The 13,716-nt window shown below is 40.2% G+C and overlaps 1 protein-coding gene across 1 annotated transcript in view; it reads right to left on the bottom strand.

Annotated features, from left to right (window-relative positions):
* Positions 1-10,837, bottom strand: part of IQCH (IQ motif containing H) — a 131,062-nt gene extending 120,225 nt beyond the window's left edge. Inside the window, exons 1-3 of the mRNA XM_014536318.1 lie at positions 10,774-10,837; positions 4,149-4,255; positions 2,327-2,365 (exon numbers count right to left, since the gene is read on the bottom strand). Coding sequence (XP_014391804.1) covers positions 2,327-2,365; positions 4,149-4,255; positions 10,774-10,837 — 210 coding nt within the window. The remainder of the gene's footprint in view (positions 1-2,326; positions 2,366-4,148; positions 4,256-10,773) is intronic.
* Between the last annotated feature and the right edge of the window lie 2,879 nt (positions 10,838-13,716).

The raw sequence follows: 13,716 nt of genomic DNA, 5'->3' as shown, positions 1-13,716 counted from the left end.
AGAGCTGCCTCAAACTGATTGTCAAACTGCAGCGGGAAGGCCAGGGAGGGTTGGGGGGCAGGAGGGAGGGGGGTAAGAGATCAACCGAAGGACTTGTATGCATGCATATAAGCATAACCAATGGACATAAGACACTGGGGGGTAGGAGGGGCCAGGTGATTGTCAAGGGCGGGGAAGAAAAAAAAGGACACATATGTAATATCCTTTGTAATACTTTAAGCAATAACCCCCCCCCAAAAAAAAGAAATTGAAAGTAAAGTAGAAAAAGAAAAAAGAAAAAAAAATATTTTCTTTTGTTTTCAGATTTTTTCCTCTCTTCTTACTTTAAGATGATAAATTAAATGAAGTTTCTTGAGGGAAAGCAAGTCTAAAAGAGAAAAAAATGGCCTTGGATTTTTAAAAAGATCTCATCTTTTGTCTCCAGGTTGAAGAACTCTAGTTCTTGTCAAAGTCTGACCTCACTCTCTTGAACCCTTTAAGACAAGACAAGAAAGGAGACTAGGTTGTTTTGGAACCACAAATCCACCTGGAGAGGCACTCTACACATTCAGGAAGCAGGCTTATTCCTCCACTGGGTTGGAATATTAAAGCCAAAATGCTGGGAGAGACAGAGAGAGAAACATTGATGTGAGAGAGACACATCGATTGGTTGCCTCCCACACAGCCCCAACCAAAGCCAGGGACCGAGCCTGCAACCGAGGTATGTGCCCTTGACTGGATTCGAACCCGGCACCCTTCAGTCCACAGGCTGACTCTCTATCCAAACTCTAGCCAAACTGGCCAGGGCCAGATCAGTGTGGGGTTTTTTTGATTGTTTGTTTTATTGATTTTTTTTATTAAGAGGAAGGGAGAGGGATAGAGAGTTAGAAACATCGATGAGAGAGAAACATTGATCAGCTGCCTCCTACACACCCCCTACTGGGGATGTGCCTGCAACCAAGGTACATGCCCTTGACCAGAATTGAACCTGGGACCCTTCAGTCCGCAGGCAGATGCTCTAGCCACTGAGCCAAACCGGTTAGGGCACAGATCAGTGTTTTTAAGAGCTTCCACACCCCTACAAGGCTCCCTCCAACTCCCCCCAGGATAAAGAGAAAAGTGGAAATTCCAGCAAGTGGGCCCAGGCCCTTCACACCCACACCTGCTGTGTTAACTGTTTCACCTCCTTAACAGCAAGTTATGTTTTTGAACAAAGAGTGCCAGGCTTAAAAATACCTTAGTATTCCTAAAGCACACCCTATTTTTAAATGCAGAAGCAAGCTCACAATTTCCTCACAGCAAGAAGTCAAGGGGAGCTAGAGGAAGGATTTAATTGCATTGACTAGTTTATCTAGAAGCCATTTGTCTAGGTTTAGGACTGTATATGTGGCCGTGACTAAACACGGAGTCATGGCTCTGCAGAATTATATGGAGACCCCAAAAGTGGGATATTTTTTCTTGGAAAGGGATGGGTAAGCTTCCTTTGAAATTCTTACTGCTAAGATGAAAGGGAGACCTGGAAGGTGCTCTTAAAAATAGACCAATGAATTATGGTAACAAGTGCTTTGTAGTCCCAAAGCACGTCCACATGTGACATCAACTCCTCACACCCTCACAGCAACCCTGTGGGAAAGGTGGTGTCATTCTCATTTGCCAGAGGAGGAGAGGGAGGCACAGAGAATCTAAGTTAACTTGCTGAAAGTCCCTCTATTAGTAAGAGGAGAAACCAGCTCTTTGTTGCTTCAAGTTCAGAACTTTTATTACCCATGATGGCCCCATGGAATGTTCCTGGCTGGCATGCACTTGCAGCATTGTGGGACTATTTCATTTTTCCAAATTGTTACCTTATTTGTTTTAGTTTAGCTCTAAATCCACTACCCTTACCTATTACATCATATATGCAGTGTGTGTGTGTGTGTGTGTGTGTGTGAATGCATACACATACACACACACACACGCATAAACATGCTGGGGGACAACTGTTTTTTGTTGTTGTTTTTTACATTTTATTTCGTTTTAAGTGCACTTTTAAAAGATAAAAATCTTAGATTGAGGTTGAAGACTGATGTGATTCAACCAAATTTTGAGTATGCTAAATAGCATTTTTGGACTGAAGCCTGAGAAGTAATTCAGTCCCAACAAAGGGGAAAAAATTCTTTTCCACTTTAAATGAACCATTTTCCCCCCTTGAAAACATGATGTAATTTTTTTTTATAAAAGAAGAGCAAAGAACTTTTGTTACCATCTCCAGCTGTCAAACTTGCCTCCCATATTTCTGCCCTGCAGCAAAAGGAAGGGACATCAGGTGACAGACCCCAAATTTCAACTAGTCACACAAATTACCCACCTTCCTCTCCATAGATAGTCTTGACCTTTTGCCTTTTCCCTACAATGAATAATGAGACACAGTTTAAATCAAAATGACTCTCATCAGCAATTTTACAAAACAAATACAAGGCACAGTCTCCCTTCCCCTCCCCGACGCCCCAGGTTCCCCCGCCGGGCCAGCCTGTTCCCTTTTCCATGCAGGCAGGAGCTAATGATTAGAAAGACCTTCCCCACCCCAGACAATGATGCTCTGCCTGCCAAAGGCTCTGTTTACTTTGAAGAAAGAGCCTGACAAAGTAAATATTTACAAAAACAACTATACCCAGATGCCAAGCCCCACTTCTGAGGGACCCGTGGAGCAATATTTACAAGAAAGGGCTTCTCAGTGTGGCACCGCACTGCCCAGTGGGGGGCACTGATCCCAGGTCTGTTCCGGCTCTATCTGGAGGCCAGTCATATCACAGTCTCTCTCTTGGCCTTGTAACTTCCAAGCTGGGGCACTTTTCACAGAGTGTATGAATAATTACATTTACTGCTGAAGAGTCAGTTAAAGAATGTACCAATCTGGGACACAGGAAGGAATCTTTAACTACGACTGCTTCTAGCAGGAGGGAGAAAAGCTTCGTGAAGTCGATAGGAAATTAGAGGCAGGCTTAATTAGTACTTAGAAAATGTCATTCTTTAAAAAAAATGTCTAAGCTTTTAATTCTTTCAGCTTAACGCTTCAAACCTAGTCATCTTTGTATTACCTGTAGATGTGTTGTCTGCAAAACGGTGGGACCTGGGAGCTAGAACATGGTGGGAATCGAAACAGGTGCCCTGCTTGTTCCCATTACACACATTAGCCCGTGGCCTTCGCACAGCCTGTTAAACAGCTGAATCTGAAACAATAATGGTGCGGGCCAAACGCTAGCCTGGGGGTCTGTCTGTCTTGGGATTTGGCCATTTACATTGATTTTTTTTTAACTGACAGTTTTCATGAACACAAATATTTGCCATGGCAACTGGAGTGTCACATGACATGCTGCTACATAAACAGCTTGGAAATCTAAGAGGAAACAGCCCACCAGCGCTGCAAATACAGTGAAAACATCTTGAGGAGGATCTGGGCGTTAAAAGATGAAGGTCTGGAAAGAGCAGGTAACAGACTACAATGTAGACACAGTAGGATTAATTTTTTCTATGACATTTTAATTTCTCTCTTTTCTTTTCTTTCTTTTTTTTTTTAAATGGGAGCAGCTGTAAACATGACCACATAGGGTCAGGCCAGAAAAAGACACTGCCAGCTGTCTCCTTTCTATGGTGAAAAGTTTCAATTATCGCAGGTCTGTCTGAGGTCATAAACATAAGAAAGCAAGCTACAAAAGCCCTGCACCTTTAGGCCAAGAGATTCTCCATGAGGGTGAATATGTTGTACTGTGAGGTCCCAGTGTCAGAGAATATGCCTTCCTCATTAAGGCATCCGTGCAAAATTGGAGAACTTGGCTTAAAGACAAGTGAAAGACAGCAAAACCTCACAATAACACACTACGCAGCACAGATTTGGATGTAAAGCAATAGCTATTGTGTTCTGACTCCAGGACTCTGATCCAGCTAGCAGTATAGGTTGACCCAATCATTTAGTTAATCTCACAATAATCTGACATGACTGATAATGTCACAGCAGAGTTTACTTGTATAACAGTCTCCGCTTTTAAACATCAAATGCATCCCCGAAACAACTGAAATGGTGTTGATTTCTATGTGAAAGGTATAATTCTATAACACAGGATTACTATAAATCTCACTGAGAATATTATAAAGAAGAACAATTTTCTTTCATTAGCTAGGAATAGGAATACCTTTGCTTTTTGTTTCTTGGGAGAGACCTCCTTCACTACTTTTGGAATCGGCTTTGGTTTTTGAGCTGCACCCAAAGGGGCTATGGATGGAGATAGTACCAAGTTACCTGTTTCAGAAAGAGAGGCCGAGTCATTGGGTTTGATGGGGAAAATGAGACCTTTTTTGGGGGGGGAGGGGGGGCCCTAGCAATCTGAATCTGTGCCAGTAACCTAATGTACATTCTTGTGGCCTATAATTAAGTCACTGCGCCTTTCTCCACAATCTGTTCTTGCAAGATCGGTTTACCTACGTACTACTCCCAATTTACAGAGACCATAAACCATGAACAACACCCAGACGGGGTTATCAGTGCTGGTGCCAGGCCAGGCCTTTAGGTGTGGTCTCACGGCCCCCATCCCAACACACTGGGCTTTTCACAAAGCCCGCGAAAGATCCAGAAGTCCCATCCCATATTGGGGGGAGAAAGAAACCAAAGGGTATAAAGGGAGAGCTTCCTCCATATTGGTTTGCTCAGGATTTGGAGAGAAACAGTCTCCCCTGAGTCCTATACTAGTACATGAGAAACATCTGAAAATAAATGGGTTTTTCCTGTGCCTCCGGTACTCCTGCGTATTTTTTGGTCGCCTGGTAAATTTTGTAACAGGTTTACTCCTGCGTATTTTTTGGTCGCTTGGTAAATTTTGTAACAGGTTAATGCTATTGGGTTTGCACCTTGAAAGTAAAATGGTTCTGTCACCCATTGACTATTCACTGTCAGTCTTTCCTATATCAAGTCAATGAAACATTTGTGATCATTGACTTCAGAAGGAAAGCAAAAAGCATAACAGCAATTCCATCAGAGTATAAGGTCAGCTCGCCTTCTGCAAACTGCCTAGGTGAGAAGGCAAATTTTAAAAGCAGGCAAATTAGAGAGCACTAGTTGTTTTTTAAAATGTTTCCCTTGCCCTGACCGGTTTGGCTCAGTGGATAGAGTGTCGGCCTGCGGACTGAAGGGTCCCAGGTTCGATTCCGGTCAAGAGCATGTACCTTGTTGCGGGCACATCCCCAGTAGGGGGTGTGCAGGAGGCAGCTGTTCGATGTTTCTCTCCCATCGATGTTTCTAACTCTATCCCTCTCCCTTCCTCTCTGTAAAAAATCAATAAAATATATTTAAAAAATAAAATGTTTCCCTGTAAGATTTCTTTAAATAGCCAAGTTCATTTAAAAGGTAAATTATTATAATTACATATGATGGACTATTCTATTGTGTAGTCATTAAAAAATGATTCTAGAGAATTTAAATGGCTTGGGGAAATAATGCAAGTGAAAAACACAATAAATATTATGTTTTGAAATTCATTAAATCTAGAAGCAACTTTTGGAGAACACATCTAGTCCATAGCATCTAGCTCATGTGTAGCACGTCAGCCCACATACTAGTCAATTCTTGGGAGAGAAATCATATCCCTCCTGTTGTCTGCAGCAAACCCACCTGCCCTTTACAAACAGTCTGTCTGACAGTCTCAGGAGAGAAAAATCCTTACACTACTCTTTCCAAGAAAAAGAACAAATAATTTATTTAAGTAGTTAGTTGAGTCAAATAAATGAGGCTTCCTTCAACTCACTTCCTTAGTCCACCCCTTTTCTGTCAATTTTTAGCAACAATCTTAGGAAGACTTGACAGTTGTTGATCAAATACAGCACGTCAGTGTACAATTCAGAACCCCATACCTTGAGAACTCAGTCTCTCACATTGCCTCAAGTGGGATGCAAGGAATATCCTCAGCCATCTCTTAAAAATTGCCAGCAATTCTAGACTCTCATCAGTAAAAATCAAACAAAAGGGGATTTGTTTGTTGCATTGGACTAACCCAAGTTCACCCCTTTCCTGGTTTCCCTGGTTTCCCGTGAGCCTCCCTGACTGTGAGACTGCCCACCACCTTCTCTGAGTCTGGGCACTTGGCTGTAGTGTGTGGAGACTCCATCTTAAGCTGACAAGTTTCAGCCTGGACCTCTGTGCTCTTCTGCCCTGTGGTCCACTTGGACTAGGCCTTCCCTCTTCTGAAAGCCAGTCTACCCCCTGCTCCCACACTGCTTTGAATCCAGAGAGTTACCCTTTTATAAGGCTTGTTATTCCTGTATCTGCAGTCTCAGTTCACATTTTTTTGTTGTTTATCTTCACTCAAGGATTTTTCCTTTGATCTTTTTAAAGAGAGTGGAAGGGAGGGGGAGAGACAGAGAAAGAGAAAGATCGATGTGAGAGAGACACATCGATTAGTTGTCTCCCACGCTGCCGTGACTGGGGCCAGGAATTGAACCCGAGACACTTAAATCTGTGACCGATGCTCTCTATTCACTGAGCAAAACCTGCTAGGGCTCCGTTCACTTTTTAATTTTCAGGTTCTTGCAGCCAAGTGAAATTTAAGTTCCCCTATTGAGACAAAATAGCAGCTAACAAATTTCCAAGTGGGCATAAGTTAAAAAGTAAGATGTTAACAAAATTTGGTAGGATAAAGATCTAAAAATATTTGTAATTACACATGGATAATCCACAGTTAATAATATCTCTACAACATTCTTTAAGTTTTTCTTAGTCACCTGCAGAAATCCTGTCACTAAATTATAACTTCAGGTAGCCTTGGATTTTATGGGACACATGCAATTGAAGAATGTGTCTGCATCTTCAGCAAAACGGTATCCTAAGGTATTTCCAATCCTGCTGCTCAATTTCCCTTTTGGAAAAGCCTATGATAAGTTTTGCCCGTGTTAATGTCAGGAGGAAAAAAACCAGTCTTTCTGGTCAAACTTGTATGTTTCTGTGGCTGTTAGAGATCGGTGTCTGTCAAGCAGCCATTCCTTTTTTCCTTGCAGATTTTAGAACCCCAGTTTTTTCACGGTAACAATATGCCCAGCACCTAGGGTTGGCTGTTGAGCAAAAAAATCTTTTTAAAGGACACATAGTTAAATATTAATTTTAGATACATAACATTTTACTGTAAGTATGCCCTGATATGAAATATGGTTAATATCTAACAAAGAACAGAGTTTTCATGAATGGATTACACTAAGTATAACTTAGTATATAGTGTAAGTATGTCCCGAATCCTAACCCTAACCCTGCCCCTGGACATTCACTTTTCTAGCCTTTCCTGTAGCTAACAGTGGCCATGTGACAGGTGAGTTATAAGGGGAGGTCCATCCAGGGGTATCCACTATTTTCCTGTCTTTCTGCCTGCAATGTGTACATTAAGGCCCAGATCTGCAAGAGACACCCCTTAGAGCAGGGGTGGGCAAACTTTTTGACTCGAGGGCCACAATGGGTTCTTAAACTGGACCGGAGGGCCGGAACAAAAGCATGGATGGAGTGTTTGTGTGAACTAATATAAATTCAAAGTAAACATCATTACATAAAAGGGTATGGTCTTTTTTTTTTTTTTAGTTTTTTTCTTTTCAAACGGGCCGGATCCAGCCCACGGGCCGTAGTTTGCCCACAGCTGTCTTAGAGCCAAGAGGTAGCGAAAATGAGGATGAACTCTAACAGGCTGAAGACTTCAAAGCAGAAAGAGACCCCTTAACAATGCTGTTGATCAAGCATGACCAGCCCTAGACTGCCTCCTTCCTGACTTCTTACGTGTGAGACAAATGAACCTCATTATTTTAAGCCACCAGTAGTTATCGTTGCTGATATTTACAGACACATACATTCCTGACTGGCACCCCTCCCTCCGGCCTTCTTTGTCTTATTGCATGTGCTGGGGCCTCAAGGACAGTGTTCAATAGTGGTGGCAGGAGTGGTCATCCTGGAACTACTTCTAATGGAGAAACAGTATGCTTCTACAGTTTCTCTACTGAGAATATTGTTTGCTCTGAGGTTTGGGTTGAAAACTATAATCAGGTTCAGAATATTCCCTTCTACTTCTACTCTGCCCAGAGGTTCCCACCCCCCCCCACCCCCCTTATCATTAATGTTGAATTATATTGAATGACTTTTTTTTCAATTTGGCATATATTGAGATCATCATTGGGTTTATCTTTTTTAATCTGTTACTATGATGAATTATATCACTAGATTTTTCTAATATTCTTCCTTGATCATGGTGAATTTTTTAAATACTGCTAACTTTTATTTAAAATGTTTGCCTCTAATGTTCCTGAGATTGATCTCTCTCTATTTTTAAAAATATATTTTTATTGATTTCAGAGAGCAAGGGAGAGATAGAAACATCAATGACGAGAGAGAATCATTGATCGGCTGCTTCCTGCAAGCCTCACACTGGGGATCGAGCCCGCAACCCTGGCATGTGCCCTGAACAGGAACTGAACTGTGACCTTCTGGTTCATAGGTCAACCACTGAGCCACACTGACCAGGCAGATCTCTCTATATTTTTTCTTGCACGGTCCTCATCCAGTTTTGGTATCAAAGTTAGACTAGCTTAATAATATCTGTTGGTAAGATTTCCGTCTTTTCTCTTTCTATGGAATAGCATAAAATAAGAATTACCTTATCCTTTAAAGTTGGTAAATCTTGCCTATCTGAGGCCTGCAGCATTATTTCCTCTGGTTTATTTTTATGTGCATGCATGTGTGCACCCGTCCATGGGTGTTTAATTTGGAGATATTTTTGACTGCCAATTAAAATTATCTAATGGAATTGTTTTCTTTAAGTTTACTTATTTTTTCATGAGTTAATTTTTGCAACTTATATTTTTCAAGGAAAATTTTCATTTCATTAAAAAAAAATTGGTATAAAGTTACCATACTTAAAAAATACTCTATGTATCTGTAGTATCTGTCTTTTTTTCATTTAAATATTATTTATTTGTGCCTTTGTTTTAAAAAGTCAGCTTTTTTTGAGAGCTTAATTGGCAAAATTGTAAGATATTTTAAGTGTAAATCGTGGTGATTTGATGTGTATCCAATTGTGAAAGGATGTCCTCCACCTAGTTAGTTAACATGTCCATCACCTCACATGTTTAACTTTTCCTTTATTAGTGAGAACATTTAAGTTCCACTCTCTTAGCAGATTTCAATTACACAATACAGTGTATCAACTATAAACTATCGTTACCATGTTTTACATGGGATCCTCAGACATCATTCATCTTATAGCTAAAGGTTTGCATTCTTGTACCAACTTTTTACCTATGTTCCCCACCCCTTTACATCCCGAGCAACCACTTTTCTACTCTTTGTTTCTATGAGTTTGATTTCTTTTTTAAGATTCCACATATAAGTGGTACCATGCAGTATTTGTTTCTCTGTCTAACTTATTTCACTTAGCATAGTGCCCTCCAGGTTCAGCCATGTTGTCACAAATGGCAGGATCTTCATTTTTAAGTGTAAATAATATGCCATTATATATACATATATCAATATCTATCTATCTATCTATCTATCTATCTATCTATCTAGTTATCTATCAACAGACACTCATGTTATAGCCACACCTTGGCTATTATGCATAATGCTGCAATGAACATTGGGTACAGACATCTCTCAAGATAATGACTTTGTTTTCTTTGGATAAGTACTCAGAAATGGGATTGCTGGATCATATGGTCATTCTATATTTAATTTCTTGAGGAACCTCCTTATTGTTTTCCATAGGGGCTGTACCAGTTTACATTCCCACCAACAGTGTACATAGATTCTATTTCACCACATCCTTGCTGGTATCTGTTATTTCTTGTCTTTTTGATGATAGCCATCCTAACAGGTGTGAGGTGATGGCTCATGGTGGTTTTGATTTGCATTTCCCTGATGATTAGTGATGTTGAGCACCTTTTCATGTCCCTTTTGGCCATAAGTTTGTAGTCTTTGAAAAAATGTCTATTCAGGTCCTTTGCCCATTTTTTAATTGGGATATTTATTTTTTTGCTATTGGGTTGTATGAATTTTTTTGTATATTTTGTATATTATCCCTTTATCAGGTATGTGGTTTGTACATATTTTATCTCATTCCTTAGGCTGCCTTTTCATTTTGTTGGTGTTTTCCTTTGCTGTGCCTGAAGAGCTTTAGTTTGATATAGGCCTACTTGTTTATTTTCGTTGTTGTTGCCTTTGCTTTTGGTGTCAAATCCAAAAATCATTGCCAAGACCTTACCCCCCTTATACTTTTTTCTAGCAGTTTTACAGCTTCAGGTCTTATGTTTAAGTCTTTGATACATTTTAAGTTGATTTATGTATATGGTATAAAATAGGGATCGAGCTTCATTCTTTCTCTCTCCATGTGAATCTACAATTATCTCAAATTCAAAAGTTTAATTAAAAAAAGACACCAGTAAGAATATGAAATGCCAAGTCACAGAGTAGGAATAATTGTTTGCAATTCATATAACTGATAAAAGATTAGTATACAGAATTTATAGTTAATTCATTTTTTCTTGCTTAATCCTCACCCAAGGATATTTTTTTCATTGATTTTTAGAGAGAGTACGAGGGAGGGAGTGGAAGGAGGAAGAGAGAGAGAGAGAGAGAGAGAGAGAGAGAAAGAGAGAAACATCAGTTGGTTGCCTGTCCTGTATGCACCCTGACTGGGGATGGGACCTTCAGCCCATGTGCACAGGCCAAAGCTCTAACCACTTAGTCACACCGGCCAGGGCCACAACTCATTTTTTTTAAAACAGGTTAAAGTCTTAACTCACCTTTAAAAAGAATATACTCAAATGACCAGTACACATCCGAAAACTGCTCAACTTCATTGGTCATTAGGGAAAGAAAAATTAAACACACAAAGAGATACCACAACAGACTTGTCAGGATGGCTAAAATTTAGAAAGTAAATGACTTGCCTGAGGTTCTGCAACTAAGTAGTAGATTCAGGTCAGTGCTTTTCCTGAGCACCCTATTCCATGCAGCCTCCTCTTTGAAGTCTTCTTCTAGCACCTCAAGCCCTCAGAAGTCATTGCTCTGAGCTCGTGCAGCATTAGACTTTAACATCCATTTGGTTTTCATTCTCTACTACTTTGTATTGGTATTTACCTTTCTCTGTCTTGTTTTCCCAACCACGCTGCAAGCCCCTTGAAAATCCCAACCTTCTAACACACAGAGAACACAGGCCCGTAGTAGGTATTCTACAATGAGACTGAAGTTACTTTACTCAGTAAAGTGAAACCTAGAATCATTACAGTTTTCCTCTTGTCCTATTATTGAAGGTCAGAGTTGGATAGTGGGAGACTAGATTTGGGTGGGAGGTAATTTCTGTGTGTCCCCAGCTAAGCATACCAGCCAGGCTATCTTACCAGCAGTTGGAGTCTTATGTGATTCACCAAATTTATGCAGAGGAGCCGCTCTGGGTACAATGGGCGGATTCTGAAGGGTAATCTTTGCTGTTGGTGGAATCAATCCTCGTTCTATCATACTTAAAACCCCTAAAAAGGAAGGTTAGAAGAATATGAGTTTAACTTCCAGCATTTCCCCACAGTCTGAGCGCAATACATTTCACAAGTGTAACTTACTCAATTCATCATCTTATTTGTGAACGTATATCTAGTGCCTTAATCCTTTGCATGAAAAAATAGCTACAATACCTGTTTATTTAAGCCTAAAGTGCTAATCCAAGAAAAAAATGGCATTTCCAATAATGGCAAAATGAAATAAACTTGTACTAAGATCATTTCATTTTAAGGTAGAAATATAATTTCAAGGCAAACTTCTCATACTTATGACATTTTCAATTATCTTACCTAATAATAGACAAACATGTAAATTGACCGTCCCTCCACTACGCGCACCAGCCAATCAGGAGAGTATGCAAATTAACCCACCAAAGATGGCGGTTAATTTCCATACATAGGCGTGTAGCGGCGGAGCAAAGACTGAAGGCCTCGGCAGGAGCAGCGAAGGCCTGGGTCCCGGGTGCCGGAGGAAAACCGGTGCCAGCAGCCAGGGGAAGGGAAGGCCTATTGCACGAATCTCTTTGTGCAACAGGCCTCTAGTTGATAATATTGTTATTTCCTTTAAAATTCAGAGAAATAAGCCTGGCCAGCCTGGCTCAGTGGTTGAGCATCGACCTATGAACCAGGAGGGCACAGTTCGATTCCCAGTCAGGACACATGCCTGGGTTTCAGGCTCAATCTCCAGTGTGGGCGTGCAGGAAGCAGCCGATCAATGATTCTCTTTCATCATTGATGTTTCTATCTCTCTCTCCCTCTCCCTCTCTCTCTCAAATCAATAAAATATATTTTAAAAAATAAAATAAGATAAAATTCAGAAAAATCGGACACATAGTCTTAATAACTAAAGAGATCTTTTGTTCTGAAAGAAGGGAACTCTGTGTGCTTGAAACCATGCCCTTGTTGTTATAATGAGTCATATTTTAGAAGAGTTATTTTTGGACATTTTTCATGTCACCAGAACATGTGAATGCCTAAAGAGGTTATTTTAGTGTAACTGGGCAACACATTAGTATTAATGCAACTAATTTACAATTCCTGGAACTCATACTGTGTCGGCATGGCTGGTGCCAAGGCTTTTTAAGGACAAGACATTGTTAAATAAATAAACAAATGAATAAATCGATGAATAAATGAATAATTGAACAAAGCTTGCTGTCAGGGGCAAAACTTTCATTAAGGTGGATCTATTGTATTGAAGCCAGAAACCCAGAAACTCTGGGATTACTTGACAGAAACTTGTGATAGGGCTTTAGCCCCTTGTTGCTCTCATATAATAAGAGTAAAGAACATTGGGTCTCAATAAAATCCTAGTATACAAACTCTGTACCAAGGTGGACTAAGTTGAAGAAGTTGACACACATCCTAAGAGGGACAAATATTACTTCCATTTGCCTTATGACCTCTAATGACTATATTATTATTAAAGGTGTTTGCCCTGGCCAGTATGCCTCAGTTTGTTGAGCATCATCCCAGGCACTGAGAGGTGGCCAGTTCGATTCTCAGTCAAGGCACATGCCAGGATTATGGGCTTGATCCCCAGTAAGGGGGGTGCATGAGGCAGCTGATTGATGTTTCTCTCCCTTTATCTTCCTCTCTCTATAAAATTAATAAAAACATATTTTTAAAAAATTTTAAGGTGTTAAAGTCTAATGTTATAGGAACTCAGAAAAATGACTACTGAGGGATTGGTGGGCTAAAGGAGACTTCACTTGATTATGAAGAAATATTCAGTTTACTTACTGCAGAATCATCTGGGGAGAATTTCTTATCACAAATGTAGATTCCTGGGCCCTCCAAGACCTGCCCAATTTTCTGCAGTCAGTGCCTTGGAATATGCATTATTGAGTATGTACCCTGAAGTTTAAGAACCCCTAGAATTGAGGCCCAGTAACCTACATTTTAAATAAGCACTCCAGATCCTTCTTTTATACTCTGAAAACTTAAGAACTACTTACTGATCCAGAGTACAATTCCTTAAGCCCTTTTTGAAATGAATACTAATGCTTTAAAATATGTAGACTAATTCTTTGTCCTCACAAATATTTTCCACCTATAAATATCAAATCTCACTTCCAAGAACTACGCCTGTTTTGCAGATGTGAAAAGCAGAGCTCCTTTTCAGTATATTTTTATTGTGAGAGTGAGCTTTGTTCAATTCTCTGAAAATCCCAAAGAACAGAAGCATGATTT

This window comes from Myotis brandtii, unplaced genomic scaffold (genome assembly GCF_000412655.1).
Source record: "Myotis brandtii unplaced genomic scaffold, ASM41265v1 scaffold160, whole genome shotgun sequence".
In the NCBI taxonomy this organism is placed as follows: Eukaryota; Metazoa; Chordata; class Mammalia; order Chiroptera; family Vespertilionidae; genus Myotis; species Myotis brandtii.
This window is presented reverse-complemented; position numbering and strand designations above follow the sequence as displayed.